The following is a 13796-nucleotide window of genomic DNA, read 5'->3' as shown; positions in this document are numbered from 1 at the left end:
TATCATTACACTTTGATCCAGAGCTACTGTGAGAAGGACTGAAAAGTGAGAAAGAATGAGGAAAAGAAAAATAGGAAAACGGTGACAAGGAGTAAAGGAGGGATGACAAATAACCTGGAAGTAGGAGAGAAAGATACAGGAAGTATAGGATAGTGGAATAAAGAGGCATGAAATAAAATCAAAACTAGACAGATTTAGCATTTGGCAACACAATGATGAGATTATGTGGTAGAATCACATGAAGTATTAGGACCACAATTTAGGTTTGCCTTCTTTTTCTGAGGTGGTTTGGGAAAATCAGAGAGTGGAGGCAGAAGATATGTTGAAAGAGGTAGTGACTGAGACATAGAGTACTGAACTGGAGGCAGTTGAAGGTATTATTTTCTCCTGTAGGAGTAAAGTAAAAAGTATATCGATACATGCCTACATAAAAAGGTATACAAGTATATGGAAAATATTAAAGAGATATAAAGTTGTATCATATAAAGTCCCATTTGTACATATATGGATAAATAGTTAGAATTTTTAATGTTCAAGTGTTCCATAAAGCTAATTTATTTACAATTTTTAATTATTTTTTTAGGTTTTTTAAATTTGTTTATATTTATTTATTTTTCATTTATATTTTACCCAGTATTTCAATAGTAAACCATTTATAGATATACATGTTATGATCATATTTACACATTGTGGAAGATAAAATAACATTAAACAGAGACCCGTAAGCATATGATCAAATAACTTAGAAGTAAACTAAGCAGTGACCTACATAAATGTTAAGCATAATAAATATATCTATCTATCTATCTATCTATCTATCTATATATATATATATATATATATATATATATATATATATATATATATATATATATATATATATATATATATATATATATATATATATATATCCACAATCACAGGTTACCCAAAGCGAAGAGGCCTCAGGAAGATATATTTGCTCACGAATTTTAATGACATCATGCAAGCGGGCAATGAGACAGCAAAACCACATCGGTGAAAGTCTTAACGCCAGACGTGTGTCAGGAATTACAAAGTCCCTTCTTCAGTAGCGTGTGGTTTGTCGAAGGCAGAAAGCACAGTTACTAGCGCGCAGCTCAATTATAACCACCTGCCCCAGTGGGCGTGGCCGTATGCACGGCCTTATGGATGTTGTGTTGTGCTGTAAATCTTCCCCAGTGGGCGCGCTGTTCATATCCTCACGAATAAAATTAAACCAAATCCTTTCCCAAGTGGGTAGATGTGGATACTGGCATTTGCCTGCCCCGCTTTTTTGATGTCACTGTCGAGCGATAAGGAATGTATACATTTGTTAAGGAGACCTAAAATATATATTTCTAAACCATAAATAGTATATATATTTGTACAAAGAAATGCATATATCTAAATACACATGTATAATCAAATTATACATGTTTATATTCATATTCAGCCAGTCGATCAATTAACTTTCGTTCGGCTCAGACGCACTATAAAAGAACCCAAGACAAAAATTTAAAACAAGATAAATGCAGATCACAATGCAAAATGTATGGAATGAATTACAATCGTTATAATACATCTGCTGATAATAAAGAGCCATACAGTAAAGACGAGACCAAGGAAACAAAAACCTCCAGGAGTAAGAATCGGTCATAAAAGGCATTATGAAGTTTAAAATAGTCAATACTCAAAGTGCAAGTGTGATGATCATATAAGATTAAAATACTGCAATTAATTTAAAAAAACTTTTTAGCCCAGAGATTTCCTGATTGATTTTTAGCGCCCCACAGACAAAAAATGTATTGTGAGATCTGATGCCAAAAGACTGCAAGATGGGTCATAGAAAAGACCTTTCAAGTTGGATGTAAAAGCCACTAGAAAATAGGAAGTAGGCAAGTGTTTGTTTTGATGTGCCATCACAGGGACAGGGTGGAAAACTGTACAACCACAATCCCTGTTGGGGGTGCGCTACTAGGAAATGGACCAAGCCTAGCCTAAAACTGATAATATAGAACATGTGCTGGTAACCTAAAGGAGATAGAGTTCAATCCCCACCTCTTGTTTAAAACCTAGGTAACGTGATACTGTAACTAGAGATTGTTGATTGAAAAGTCTCATCTGGGTTCTAAGTTGATAAAACACAGTTTTAACCTTGTGTTTTGCGCTGCCAGTAAAATCATTCAGCGACAAAAAGAAGTGAGGAAGTTCAAGGTCCAAGAAGGATTTTATTTATTTTTATTTTATATTTTCCCCAATATTTCAATAGTGAAGCACTTATAGAAACACTTGTTATGATCATATTCACACATTGTGATAGATAAAATAAAACAGAGACACATAAGCATATGATCAAATGACTTGGAAGTAATCTATTCAATGACCTACATACATGTTGAGCATAAAATATATATATCATATATTAACCATAAGGAATATATACATTTGTTAAGAAGACCTAAAAAACATATATATTTAAACCATAACCAGTATATATTTATAGAAAGAAATGCATATATCTTAATACATACATATAATCAAATTATACATGTTTACATACACATTCGTATGCTGTACATTTGTGTTTTGAGTATGATGGTCATGTAGTAAAGAGTCAACTCTTGAGTGGTCTTCTGAAGATAAGATAGTTATCTGCGGGTCTTATGTTTGCGGGCTAGTAAATTCCATAGTTTGGCTGCTTGAACAGAGAAAGATGCACTACCCATGTTTTCTTCTTGTATGCTGGGTTTTGAGGTGAGGTGGCAATCTGGAGCTGAGTTTCTTTTATTGTATGTATTTTGTGATTTTATTACTGATCAAAAGGGGTTCTGTTCCATGTATTGTAATGTGGGTGATACAAAGCAGCTTAAATGTGGATCTTCTGGCAACCGGTAACCAATGTAGGGCCCTCAAGACAGGAGAGAAGTGGCTTTAAATGTAGTAGTAGTCTAGCAGGTGAGTTCTGAATTTGTTATAGTTTTATCATAGTTGATAAAGATGATCTGTGGTAGATGCTATTGGCGTAATCAAGTTTAGACAGTACAAGAGAGATAGGAGTTTGGACATTGTTCGGAAATCTTAGGTGGGGCAAGATGCGTTGCAGAGTTTTCATAGTAATGAAGATTGATCGTGTTAACTTATCCACGTGATAGCTTTGAGTCCATGGTAATTCCGAGGGTTCTTACTTCTTTGGATACATTAGGAGGTGGGCCCAGATCGTCCATCCAAAGTGGATTATATTTTTTCCGATCGCCACATGAATGTATTTCAGTTTTAGACACTTCAATTTGAGAGGACTCCATGTCATTCACTAATCAATGGCTGTAAAGAAAATGAAGATTTATGAGTTTCCTGTCTTTGGGGTTTTCCAGTTTTAGAAGTATTTGTGTACCATCTGCATAGTAAAGCATTTGAGCCGGTAACGATTTCATGTAGATGCTGAAAAGCATGGGTGAGATGATAGAGCCTTGAGGGATCTCTGCTTTTGTGAAGTACGGTTTGGATGAGAAAGGGGGAGTATGGATGACATTTGTTCTGTTTTGAAGGTAGAATGAGATCCAGTTGAGAGCAGTCCCCTCTATGCCTGCTTTGTAGAGTCTTTGTATCAGAGTGTCATGATAAACTGTGTTGAGGGCAGCTGAAAGCCAGGTGAAGTACTTTTGTGATTGACCCTTGTTTAACCTATATCTGAAATGGTTCAGAGTGTGATTTGCTCATCAAAAACTCCATAAATGAATACATAAATAGTTCTTTCTAACTCTGTCTTGCATTTTGTGAGAGGATTTCATTAATAATTAAAAATTATGTATTCCTCTACCTCCTTTGTACAGGCTGGTAGATCCATGACCGTTCACCTTCCTGCTCCTAATAGTCATAACCATCCCAGAGAGATGTTGCTGAGTTCACTATGATAGTTTTCCTAGATTTGAAGCCATCTCTACAACCAGACTTTCAGGAAACCAAGGCATATTTTTGGCACTCTCAAAGCCGTAGGTCTCAGGTCTGCTTTGAATACCTCATTTCAAATACAAGGGCAAACCACATACTTTCCTTTCCTGCGTGCCCTCTTCAGCTGTTTGTATTCTAAAGTGTTACACCATGTCTTCGTGTTGGATTGCGTTTGGATTTCCTGTTTTTTTATTAATCTTATTTGTATTGACACCACTTCTTTCAAAAATGAAAACACCATATATGATACATTTCCAAAAAAAAAGAACATTATGTGGGGCTTCATAATTTTTAATTTTTAATTTTTTTATTTTGAGTGGTTCAAATGTATTTAATAACAGTTGACCTTTTGGGAAAATGGCTACTAAACCTCTATATTGTCGGCTATTTCTTCTCAGTTTAAAAAGGGGAACCTGTTTCAAATGATCAGGCGTGCTAGGGCATAGTTTGCAAACAACCTGTGCAAATGTTGGTTTACCACTGGTGCAAAAATGACAAGTACCCTTTTAACACTATCCAGCAGTAGGGCAATTTAATTAGATCCAGCCCGGCTGTTCTAACACAATTTATTCCCTGGTGTTGAGGATTGTTTGTTCTAGAACAGGGTTCTCCAAAGTCAATCCTTGAGGGCCAGATCCATGCCAGAATGTTAGAATCCCTATTTGGATAAATGTAGTTATCTTAAAAATCTGGCATGGGTCTGTTCCTCCATGACCGATTTTGGAGACTCCTGTCCTAGAATAACAAAATGCCTGAAGAACTATAGTTGTGTGGCAGTTAGCTTTGAGTAGCTGTAAAATGAAGTTGAAGCCTGCCATCTCTGGACTTACTGTGCCATAACACCGGCTTTCCTAATGAAAAACAAAGTTGTAAAAAAGGAAAATTGACAGGAGAGTAGAATGGAAAATAATGTAGAATGGCAGGTGGACCATGAACAAACACTTTCAACCACAGTAACGTCAGATACTTTAAATCACCCCAGCTGTACTAGTCTCTTGTCTTCTGTTTACAGTACCTGCTGCTAACTTGGGCGCAGACACTGCACCTTTGAGCTCTGGATGGTTCCAGATTATGCAGACTGTCACAACCATTCCACAGGATCGTATCACCATTTCACCTGGAAGCCAAGCGGCAAACATTATTATATGTCCAGGTAAGGTTTTTATTTTATATCATTCTGGTAAACTCATGCCTTTACTCTAACATTAGTAAAAATAGGGCATATTGTTGCTAATGGACTATGGACTAATGCGAAGCCTACGTAAGATCTTTAAATGGATCCCAGTGGAATCTAGGAAACCTCTTGTCCAGGGTCTAAATTTAAGTTGGCTCGACTATGGAAATGCCCTGTTGGCATCTATAAATGAAGAGCCTCTCACTAGACTCCAAGTCTTACAGAAAACTGCCGCTAGACTGGTGCTGAACCTCCCTTCACGGTCACTTTCGGCACCTAGTCTGAAAGCTCTACACTCGCTCCCATCAGGAAACAAATCCGTTTTAAGATCTTCTGTCTGGTACATAAAACCATGGATGGAAACAAGCTTAGTTACCTTGCCAAAGAACTAAATTGGCACTTACCTAATAGGACCCTTAGGTCAGGATCCAAATATCTTCTTACCCCCTCAGGTTTCGTACCTTCAGGAATGTAGGTAGATCCTTTTCTCCTTTGACCCCTGCTTTTTGGAACGAGCATCCATTGCAGCTTCATATGGCCATTGATCACCAACACTTTCTGAAGAGATTGAAAACCTGGTTCTTCTGATCACTTTCCGTCTCCTGTTGCTGTCTTTCTTTCCCTTTACTGTTTTTTTGCAAGCGCTTTGAGACCCTTGGGTGATATGTTGCGGTTAATATAATCCTATGACTTATGACATTATTGCTAATGGTCCACACGCCACAACTACTCAACTAACTAGGTGAGATTTTCTTGCTTGTTTTTACTCATTTCCATTGACTTTGCTTTGTTTCTACATTGTTGTCAATGTTCTCAAATATTAGGGCAGCAAACAGTAAATGTTGCCGACTTGTAACTAAGATACTCTACGTTGGCAGGAATATTGTGAAGCTCGCACCCACAAACTGTTCACAATAAACTTACTTTTTACAATTTATAAATATTTTGTAATCCTTCTAATGGTCCGTATGTGCTTTGTTGTGGTATTGTGTTCTTTTTTCAGGATTGTGCATTTGTTTGCTATCATCTTGTGATCAACAACTGTATATAGTGAGCATATCAAGGGACAATGCTGAGTGCTACCTTACTGTTCATTGTGTATTGTGTACTACCTAAAATTTGATTTTCCATTTGTACTGTAAATATACTCATAAATTCAGAGTTTTCTTTAGAGTGTTGTTTGTTTACAACTCTGGCTGGAAATTCACATTATATTGAACCTGTGTTTATGTAGTTGAACTGTACCTAGATTAGCCATGCACTACTTCCCTTGAGCTAGGCCTTGACTGCTTGTCTGCATCTGAATGGAGCTTCAAGGAGGCTTAGAGAAGGCAACTTTCTGTCAGTGACATAGCAACAGTGCCCCTGGGGGTGGGGGTGCCAGCACTGCCACTATTATCGTGCTTAGCTAACCCTGAAATTGTGTACAGAGAGGATAATCGTGCCAGTAGGTCTGTTACCGTATGATATTCTGCTGTACACTTTCAATTAACTAAAGGCCTAGAGCGCCTGAAAATGATTTCAGTTTAAAATTAAGGGGCCGATTAGTATTGCGGTGAATCCACATCCTCCGGGCCGGCGGAAGCCACCGCTGGCCCGGAGGATGCGGATTCACCGCTGCGGTGCCTACAAAGACCCCCGCCAGATTAGGATGGCTGGGGGGTCATCGGTGGATGGGAAGACCGTCCGCCACTTTTCCGCCGCGGTCACCTTCCGACCGTGGCGGAAAATCTCTAATATGGTGGCGGTGTCTATCAGATACCCCCAGCCATATTAGGATGGGGCAGAAAACATGCTTTTCCGCAGCGGCTTTTCCGCCGTGGAAAAGCATATGGTCCTTGGTGTTTGGGGGCCCGTTGTGGGCCCCCAGGGTGTCGGGAGGGTGGGGGGTGCACATGGGGGGTACCTATGCTACCCCCCAGCATTTACATGCACAAAGCGGCAGGCTCCGCCCAGTGCCTGCCTCTTTGTGCATGTAATGTAAAGCATGCATTTTTAACCTTGCGGCGGGTGCTGCTTCATGCAGCACCCGCCGCAAGGTTAAAGATACGGGATGTGACCGCCAGGGTGGCAGTCACATCCTAATTGCACCGGAGGGACCGCCGCTGCCCCTGCGGACGGTCCCTCCACCTCGGGGGTGGCGGACGGACGCAGGTCCATCCGCCATCCTAATAGGCCCCTTAGTCTGCACCATGTGAAGATTCTTTCAGGAAGGCTGTGAGTTGGAAAGTGCATATAATTGAGTTGTTTCGTTAATGTAATTAATATAGTTCAATATGTATTTAGCACTGCAATAGAGTACAGCAACTTAGACAGTATTAAGTTTGTTGTTTCATTCATTTCTAGCCTCAGAACCAGCCTGGCCCCCACAGAGTACTGCACCTCCTATGTCTGCTTTTACACCAGGTAAGAGGGAGTTCTAGAGTCCTACCTAAAGGCCTTTTCACGAAACTGCCCTTAATAAACCAGGTACTTGTGGTGTGCCAATGCTTGATGGGACCACAGCGCACCACTCAGCTTTGTACAAAATATTCAAAATTTCATTGGTCACAAACCTTCCCCGATGAAACAGGGATAATGAAAAGTAACACAATATGTATATGTTTTTAATACATGTTCTATGTGAAGGATGTTGATTGATGATATAGGTTTTATTTTTTTATGGGTGTTTTATAACTTTGATGGTCAAGAAACTGAATAAAGTATTTTTGAACTGAACACAATATGTACATTCACACTGCTAAAAATCTAAAATATCTAATAACCTGAAAAGCTGAAAGGCAGAAATAAACGCTCCTGTGAAGCACAGGGTTATAGGAGTTAGAGCCGAAGGAATTTAGCACAAAATAACATAAACATGTGTATAATATTATTAGAATTATGTAATCTATAGGCCAAGGATAAAAAAAATGAAAAGCAGAATAAGGACATGAAAGAAGTAAAAGCGTTACTTAAAATGATGTCAGAAGATACAATTAATATTAGAAGAATAGAAAATTAATATATTGTGTGTGTCATATCCCATATTTGGCCAAGGCAGTAGGCATATGTACTAATAATGTGTATTTTTATGACTGCTGAGACTGTCCTGTCTTTTTATGTGCAGAGTTTTCCATAGTTTTAAAGATACTACAGGTAAAACTAAACTTGTAGATTGTGAATAGCAAAATATAGGAAACTTACACAAGTGTAAGTTTACCTTTGTGAATAAGACCCAGGGTTTGTAAACGGGAGTCCTGTAGCTGGAGTGATGACTCCATTTTGGCGGAATAAAGTTGGCTATGGTCCTTAGAAAGCATTGACCATTTAGGGATGACCTCAGGTTGTCTTCAGGCTAGGCTGACTGGAATAACGAATCCCATAACAGCGTTATCAGAATCCAGAGTTTTATTTAGCAAAAGTCCTTACTTAGGAAGAAGTGAATAGTATTGCTTTGGGTATCAAGCTCTCTGCACCTGTCAGCATCATGAAACATCTGTGGAGGATCTTGCTTACGGCTCCTTGAAATCCTCCCGAAAAAACAGCGGACCTCCATCCCTGCATTCAGGGCCGGATTAAGCGCTGGTGGCGCCCAGGGCGACAATGTTAGTTGGCGCCCCCAGTGACCACCTGCACCACAGATTCTCTCAGTAGCACCCTTTAACAGTGATCAAGTCTCCATAACCATTCTCTCTCAGATGCATTGAATTTGTTATATAGCGCTACTCATACCAGTAAAGTATGTCAGAGCACTTTGCATCACACACACATTACACAGAGACAATCAATCATACTTGTGTAAATCAGTGTATAGGAAATGTTACATAAGTCAAAGGACTAAAAGTGTAGGAGTCATATGTCATCCATACTGGTAGGCAGTATAGTTTAGGGGTGCTTGGTGTGGAGAAGCACAAACTCAGAGCCGAGAAAGAAACAGCACATTTGGGAGTTTCTTTAATAATAAGAATCGATTCTACCCAAATGAACCATTTTTGCAACATTAATCAATGTTCTATACTTTGCAGTGTGCATGCAGTTCTATGATGAAAGTTAATACCTCTCTAGTCTATGTTAGGACTTTAAATTATAAATTGCAAGTAACGAAAGACTGGTTCTTTTAAAAGCAGTAACCTGCTGCTCTGTTTACATTAAATGTACTCTGTAATCTACTTGATACACGTTCTTTGCAGCAGGCATATTAACCCTCTTGCTACCTTCACATAAGTCAAAACCTCAAATATACAAAACTCTGATCTCTCTTCAGGAAGAACATTAATTACAGGAGTTATCTTGACATTTCAGTGAGGCCTGGCAATTGCCGGAGGAAAGCAATGGCATCAGGTGCTTTAATAGCATAATAAAGTTGCAAACAAAGCGCCCCCAGACACCCGTTGCACTGCCCTAGAGCCGGCCCTGCCAGCATTTGCTTCCTCAAATGGGAACATTTAAGGCACAGGTGACACTTTTAAAAACTGGAGGCCTGATCACAAAGGTAAACTTACATTTTTTGTAAGTTTGCATTTTTTTGGTATTCACAAACTACAAGTTAATAGCGTACGACAGCAAAGACTCCACGTATTTTTATGTGCAGAGTTCTCTACCCGGCTGCGGAGTCTCTGCAATTGTAAACTTACTATTATGTTGTAATTTGTGAATATTCCAAAAATTGTAAACTTGCACAAAAAGTTTAAGTTTACCTTTGAGAATCAGGACCAAAATATTTACGATGTGGGCCTCATCAAGATAAGAAGCTAGTTGTTCTCTATAAATTGGCCTGTAGGCCACCAATACAACTCTTAAAGGTCTAATGTCCTCAGACAGGTTCCCATTTGCAAATCAGATGCCACCCCAACTCAGGGTTCGGTAGCTGATCAATGGTTCAGAACTTGAATTCTAGTGAAAAAACATTTATACGTCCCTTCCCAAATCACAGACAGGAGACAAATGCCTCTTTCACATTCCCTCTATAGATGGGAAATGAAAGGGTCGCAAAAAGCACTTTTATGAGTCAGAAAAAACCTTTTCAACTTATAACAGGGCATCTGTGATCGCAAGCTCTACGATTTTATGAAACATAATGTTTATAATCGCCAAAGGACACTTTGCTTTTGTGTTGAGATTCTGAAATCCCTGAAGTTTCAAAACCGAGCAGGAAGGTCATGCCTTAATTCACTTAAGCATAGCCACTCCTGAACAAACTGTACTGATTCCCAGGAGATAAAAGCATGAGATTTTAAACTCTGTGCAACTTCTCAGGAGTTTATAAGGAACAGAAATAAGAACTATATGCCGCTACGCCGTCAAATCAGGGAATGCATGGTCTGCTGTACAATCCAAATTCAGCTGAAAGTAACTCACTGCATGCTGTCACAAAGTTGGTCCCAGATTTTCAAACATCTTGAAAACTTGGAATAGAAGGTGTTTACCACACGTGGAAAATACATTTTCCTGAGGTATTGGTATTTACCACATATGGTAAATATGACACCTGATTCCGACAAAGTGACATAGACGCATAGGATAGCTATCTTGTCTGGATGATGCTAATCTGAACGTCCAGAACTCCAGTGTTACCAAAGACACCAGAGACCTGCAAAATAGATGGAAGGTGGTAATTTAGGACTCCACAAAATAAATAACTCGGGTGAAGCTTATTGACAAGACCCAGCCTACATTACCGTAAGAGCAGTGACAAAACTAGAATCAAATAAATAGATTTGTATTATATGAATCTCTACATATAACAACAAGCCTTTGCAATGCAATAGGTCTCGCATTTGCAAGAGTTTGAGCAATTGGAATTGTAAATTACAATGCCTTTTATTTATGTCTTTTGATAATCTGCAAACGGTGTGTAGACACACACTTTGTACTTATAGTCGTGGCAGTAACTGCACCTCTTAACTGCCAGTCTTGCTTCTTGTAAGCAAGGACTTTAATAACAAAGTGTGTGAGTACGCACCGCTTGCAAGTTTACAAAAAAAAAAATTAAAGGTATTTTCATTTACAATGTGTTGGACTTGGCCCTTCTGGCAGGTTCACCCCTAAACGTTTTGCTTTTAATGGTGACCTGGTGATGGTGATTTTTGGTTCCTGCGCACTTTCACTGTGTCCCAGTGGAAAGTGCGTGCGCACTCTGAGGGCATGTGGTGAGATAGGCCTGCCCTCCCATAGGAATGCATGGGGAATGTATGTGTCCCTGGTAGTTCCTGATGCGTGGAGTGTGCAGGCTCGAGTCTGGTATGTGCGGACTCGTGTGATTGAATGCTGCGAAATGATGTATGCAGCGTGTATGTGTCTAGTGTGGAAGTGCCACTTCTAGACATGGCTGTGCGTGTGCTGTAAAGGAGCTGGCGTGTGATTGGCTGAAGCTGGCTGGGGTGCCAGGCTCCATGAGTCATGATGGGTCTGCCCGGTGGTGAGTGTTGAGATTAGCATGTGTGATGTGAGGGAGTGGTGCACCTGGGTCCTGAATAGGGCTGGGCTTTCCCCACACAATGCTGGCTCCGCCCCCTGTGGTGCGTCTAACGACCCTAGCCCTGCCAGTGAATAGAGTGAGGGGCTGAGCACATCAGGAGTGCTCACAAACAAGCTGCAACTGTTTTTTCCCCTCACCCTGAAGCCAGACAAAGGAATTCAATGTATAAAAAGGGGCTGTGTCCCCTTACAATCTGTTCTCTTCCAGGATCCTACTGAGGGGGGCTGCTGCTGCTGGGCGCCAGGCGGAACCGCCACTAGGACCACCTTCCTGTTGGAGGGACCAGTGAGCAGGCCCCTGGGCCCAGCCTTACCTCCCCCAATCTTGCTGCAGTCCTGGGAGGCCTTGGTTCTAAACTTGTGGACCTTTACTTGTGCCATAGCGCTGAGAGCACTTTTCCTTCACCTCAAGCGCTGGCAGCGCTGGGCATTGTCCTATAGCGCTTGGGAGCGCTTATTTCTGCTGCTAGCGCTCAGAGCGCTTTATTTTGCCTGAGCGGCGGCCACGCCGCGTATTGCCGTGTCACTAAACATACTTTTTTACAATTTGCCAATATTTTGTAATCCTTCTAATGGTCCGTATGTGCTTTGTTGTGGTATTGTGTTCTTTTTTCAGGATTGTGCAGATGTTTGCTACATCTTGTGATCATCAACAGTAGATAGTGAGCATATCAATGAAAAGTGCTGTGTGCCACCTTACTGTCATTGTGTATTGTGTATTTCCTATAATTTGATTTTCCATTTGTACTGTAAATATACTCATAAATTCTGAGTTTTCATTAGAGTGTTGTTTGCTTACAACTCTGTCTGGAAATTCACATTATATTGTGCCTGTGTTAATGTAGTTGAACTGTACCTAGACTAGCAATGCACTAATTCCTTTGAGCTAGGCCTTGGCTGCTTGTCTGCATCTGATTGGAGCTTCAAGGAGGCTTAGAGAAGACAACTTTCTGTCAGTGACATAGCAACAGGGCCCCAGGTGATAGGGCGACCAGCACTGCCATTATTATTATGCTTAGATAACATTGAAAGTATGTACAGAGAGGATAATGGTGACAGTAGGTCTGTTACCGTATGATATTCTGTTTTACACTTTCAATTAACTAAGGGCCTAGAGCGCCTGAAAATTATTTCAGTTTAACATTAGGTGTGCACCGTGTGAAGATTCTTTCAGGAGGGCTGTAAGTTGAAAAGTGAAGATATTTGAGTTGTTTAGTTAATGTAATTGATATGGCTCAATATGTATTTTACACTGCAATTGAGTACAGCAACTTGGACAGTATTGTGTTGTTTCATTCATTTCTAGCCTCAGAACCACTCCGGCCCCCAGAGATTACTGCACCTCCTATGTCTGCTTTTACACCAGGTAAGAGGGAGTTCTAGAGTCCTACCTAAAGACCTTGTCAAGAAACTGCCCTTAATGAACCAGGTACTTGTGTAATGCACTAGTGGTGTACCAATGCTTGATGGGACAAGAGCGCACCACTCAGCCTTGTACAAAGTATTGCAAATCTCATTGGTCACAAACCTGCCCCACTGAAACAGGGATAATAAAAAGTAACACAATATGTATATGTTTTTAATACATTTTCGATCTGAAGGGTGTTGATTGATGATATTCGTTTTTATTGTTTTAGTGGTGTTTTATAACTTTGATGGTCAAGAAACTAAATAAAGTATTCTTGAACTGAACACAATATGTACATTCACACTGCTAAAAATCTAAAATATCTAATAACCTGAAAAGCTGAAAGGCAGAAATAAACGCTACTGTGAAGCACAGGGTTATGGGAGTTAGATCCGAAGAAGTTTTGCACAAAATAACATAAACATGTGTATACATTATTAGAATTATGTCGCATAGGATAGAAAAATGAAAAGCAGAATAAGGACAGGAAAGTAGTAAAAGTGTTATTTAAAATGATATCAGAAGATACGATTAATATTAGAAGAATAGAAAACTAATGTATTGTGTGTGTCATATCCCCTATTTGGTCGAGGCAGTAGGCATATGCACTAATAGTGTGTATTTATATGACTGTTGAGGCTGTCCTGTCTTTTTATGTGCGCAGTTTTCCATAGTTGTAAAGATACTACAGGTAAAACTAAATTGTGAATAGCAAAATATAGTAAACTTACACCAAGTGTCAGTTTACCTTTGTGAATAAGACACTGGGATTGTAAACAGGAGCCCTATAGCTGGAGTGATGACTCCATT

The 13796-nt window shown here is 39.8% G+C and overlaps 1 protein-coding gene across 5 annotated transcripts in view; it reads left to right on the top strand.

Moving 5' to 3' along the window:
• Positions 1–13796, top strand: part of CIITA (class II major histocompatibility complex transactivator) — a 561355-nt gene that overhangs the window by 328036 nt on the left and 219523 nt on the right. For 4 of the 5 annotated variants that reach the window (XM_078663163.1, XM_078663160.1, XM_078663162.1 and 1 more), the window contains 3 exons: positions 4961–5101; positions 7469–7528; positions 12885–12944. In XM_078663163.1, the coding sequence (XP_078519289.1) occupies positions 4961–5101; positions 7469–7528; positions 12885–12944 (261 nt within the window). The remainder of the gene's footprint in view (positions 1–4960; positions 5102–7468; positions 7529–12884; positions 12945–13796) is intronic. The other variant, XM_078663161.1, reaches the window with a different exon arrangement.

Source organism: Lissotriton helveticus, chromosome 10 (genome assembly GCF_964261635.1).
Source record: "Lissotriton helveticus chromosome 10, aLisHel1.1, whole genome shotgun sequence".
In the NCBI taxonomy this organism is placed as follows: Eukaryota; Metazoa; Chordata; class Amphibia; order Caudata; family Salamandridae; genus Lissotriton; species Lissotriton helveticus.
Note: the sequence above shows the minus strand (reverse complement) of the source record. Positions and strands in the feature narration are given on the sequence as shown.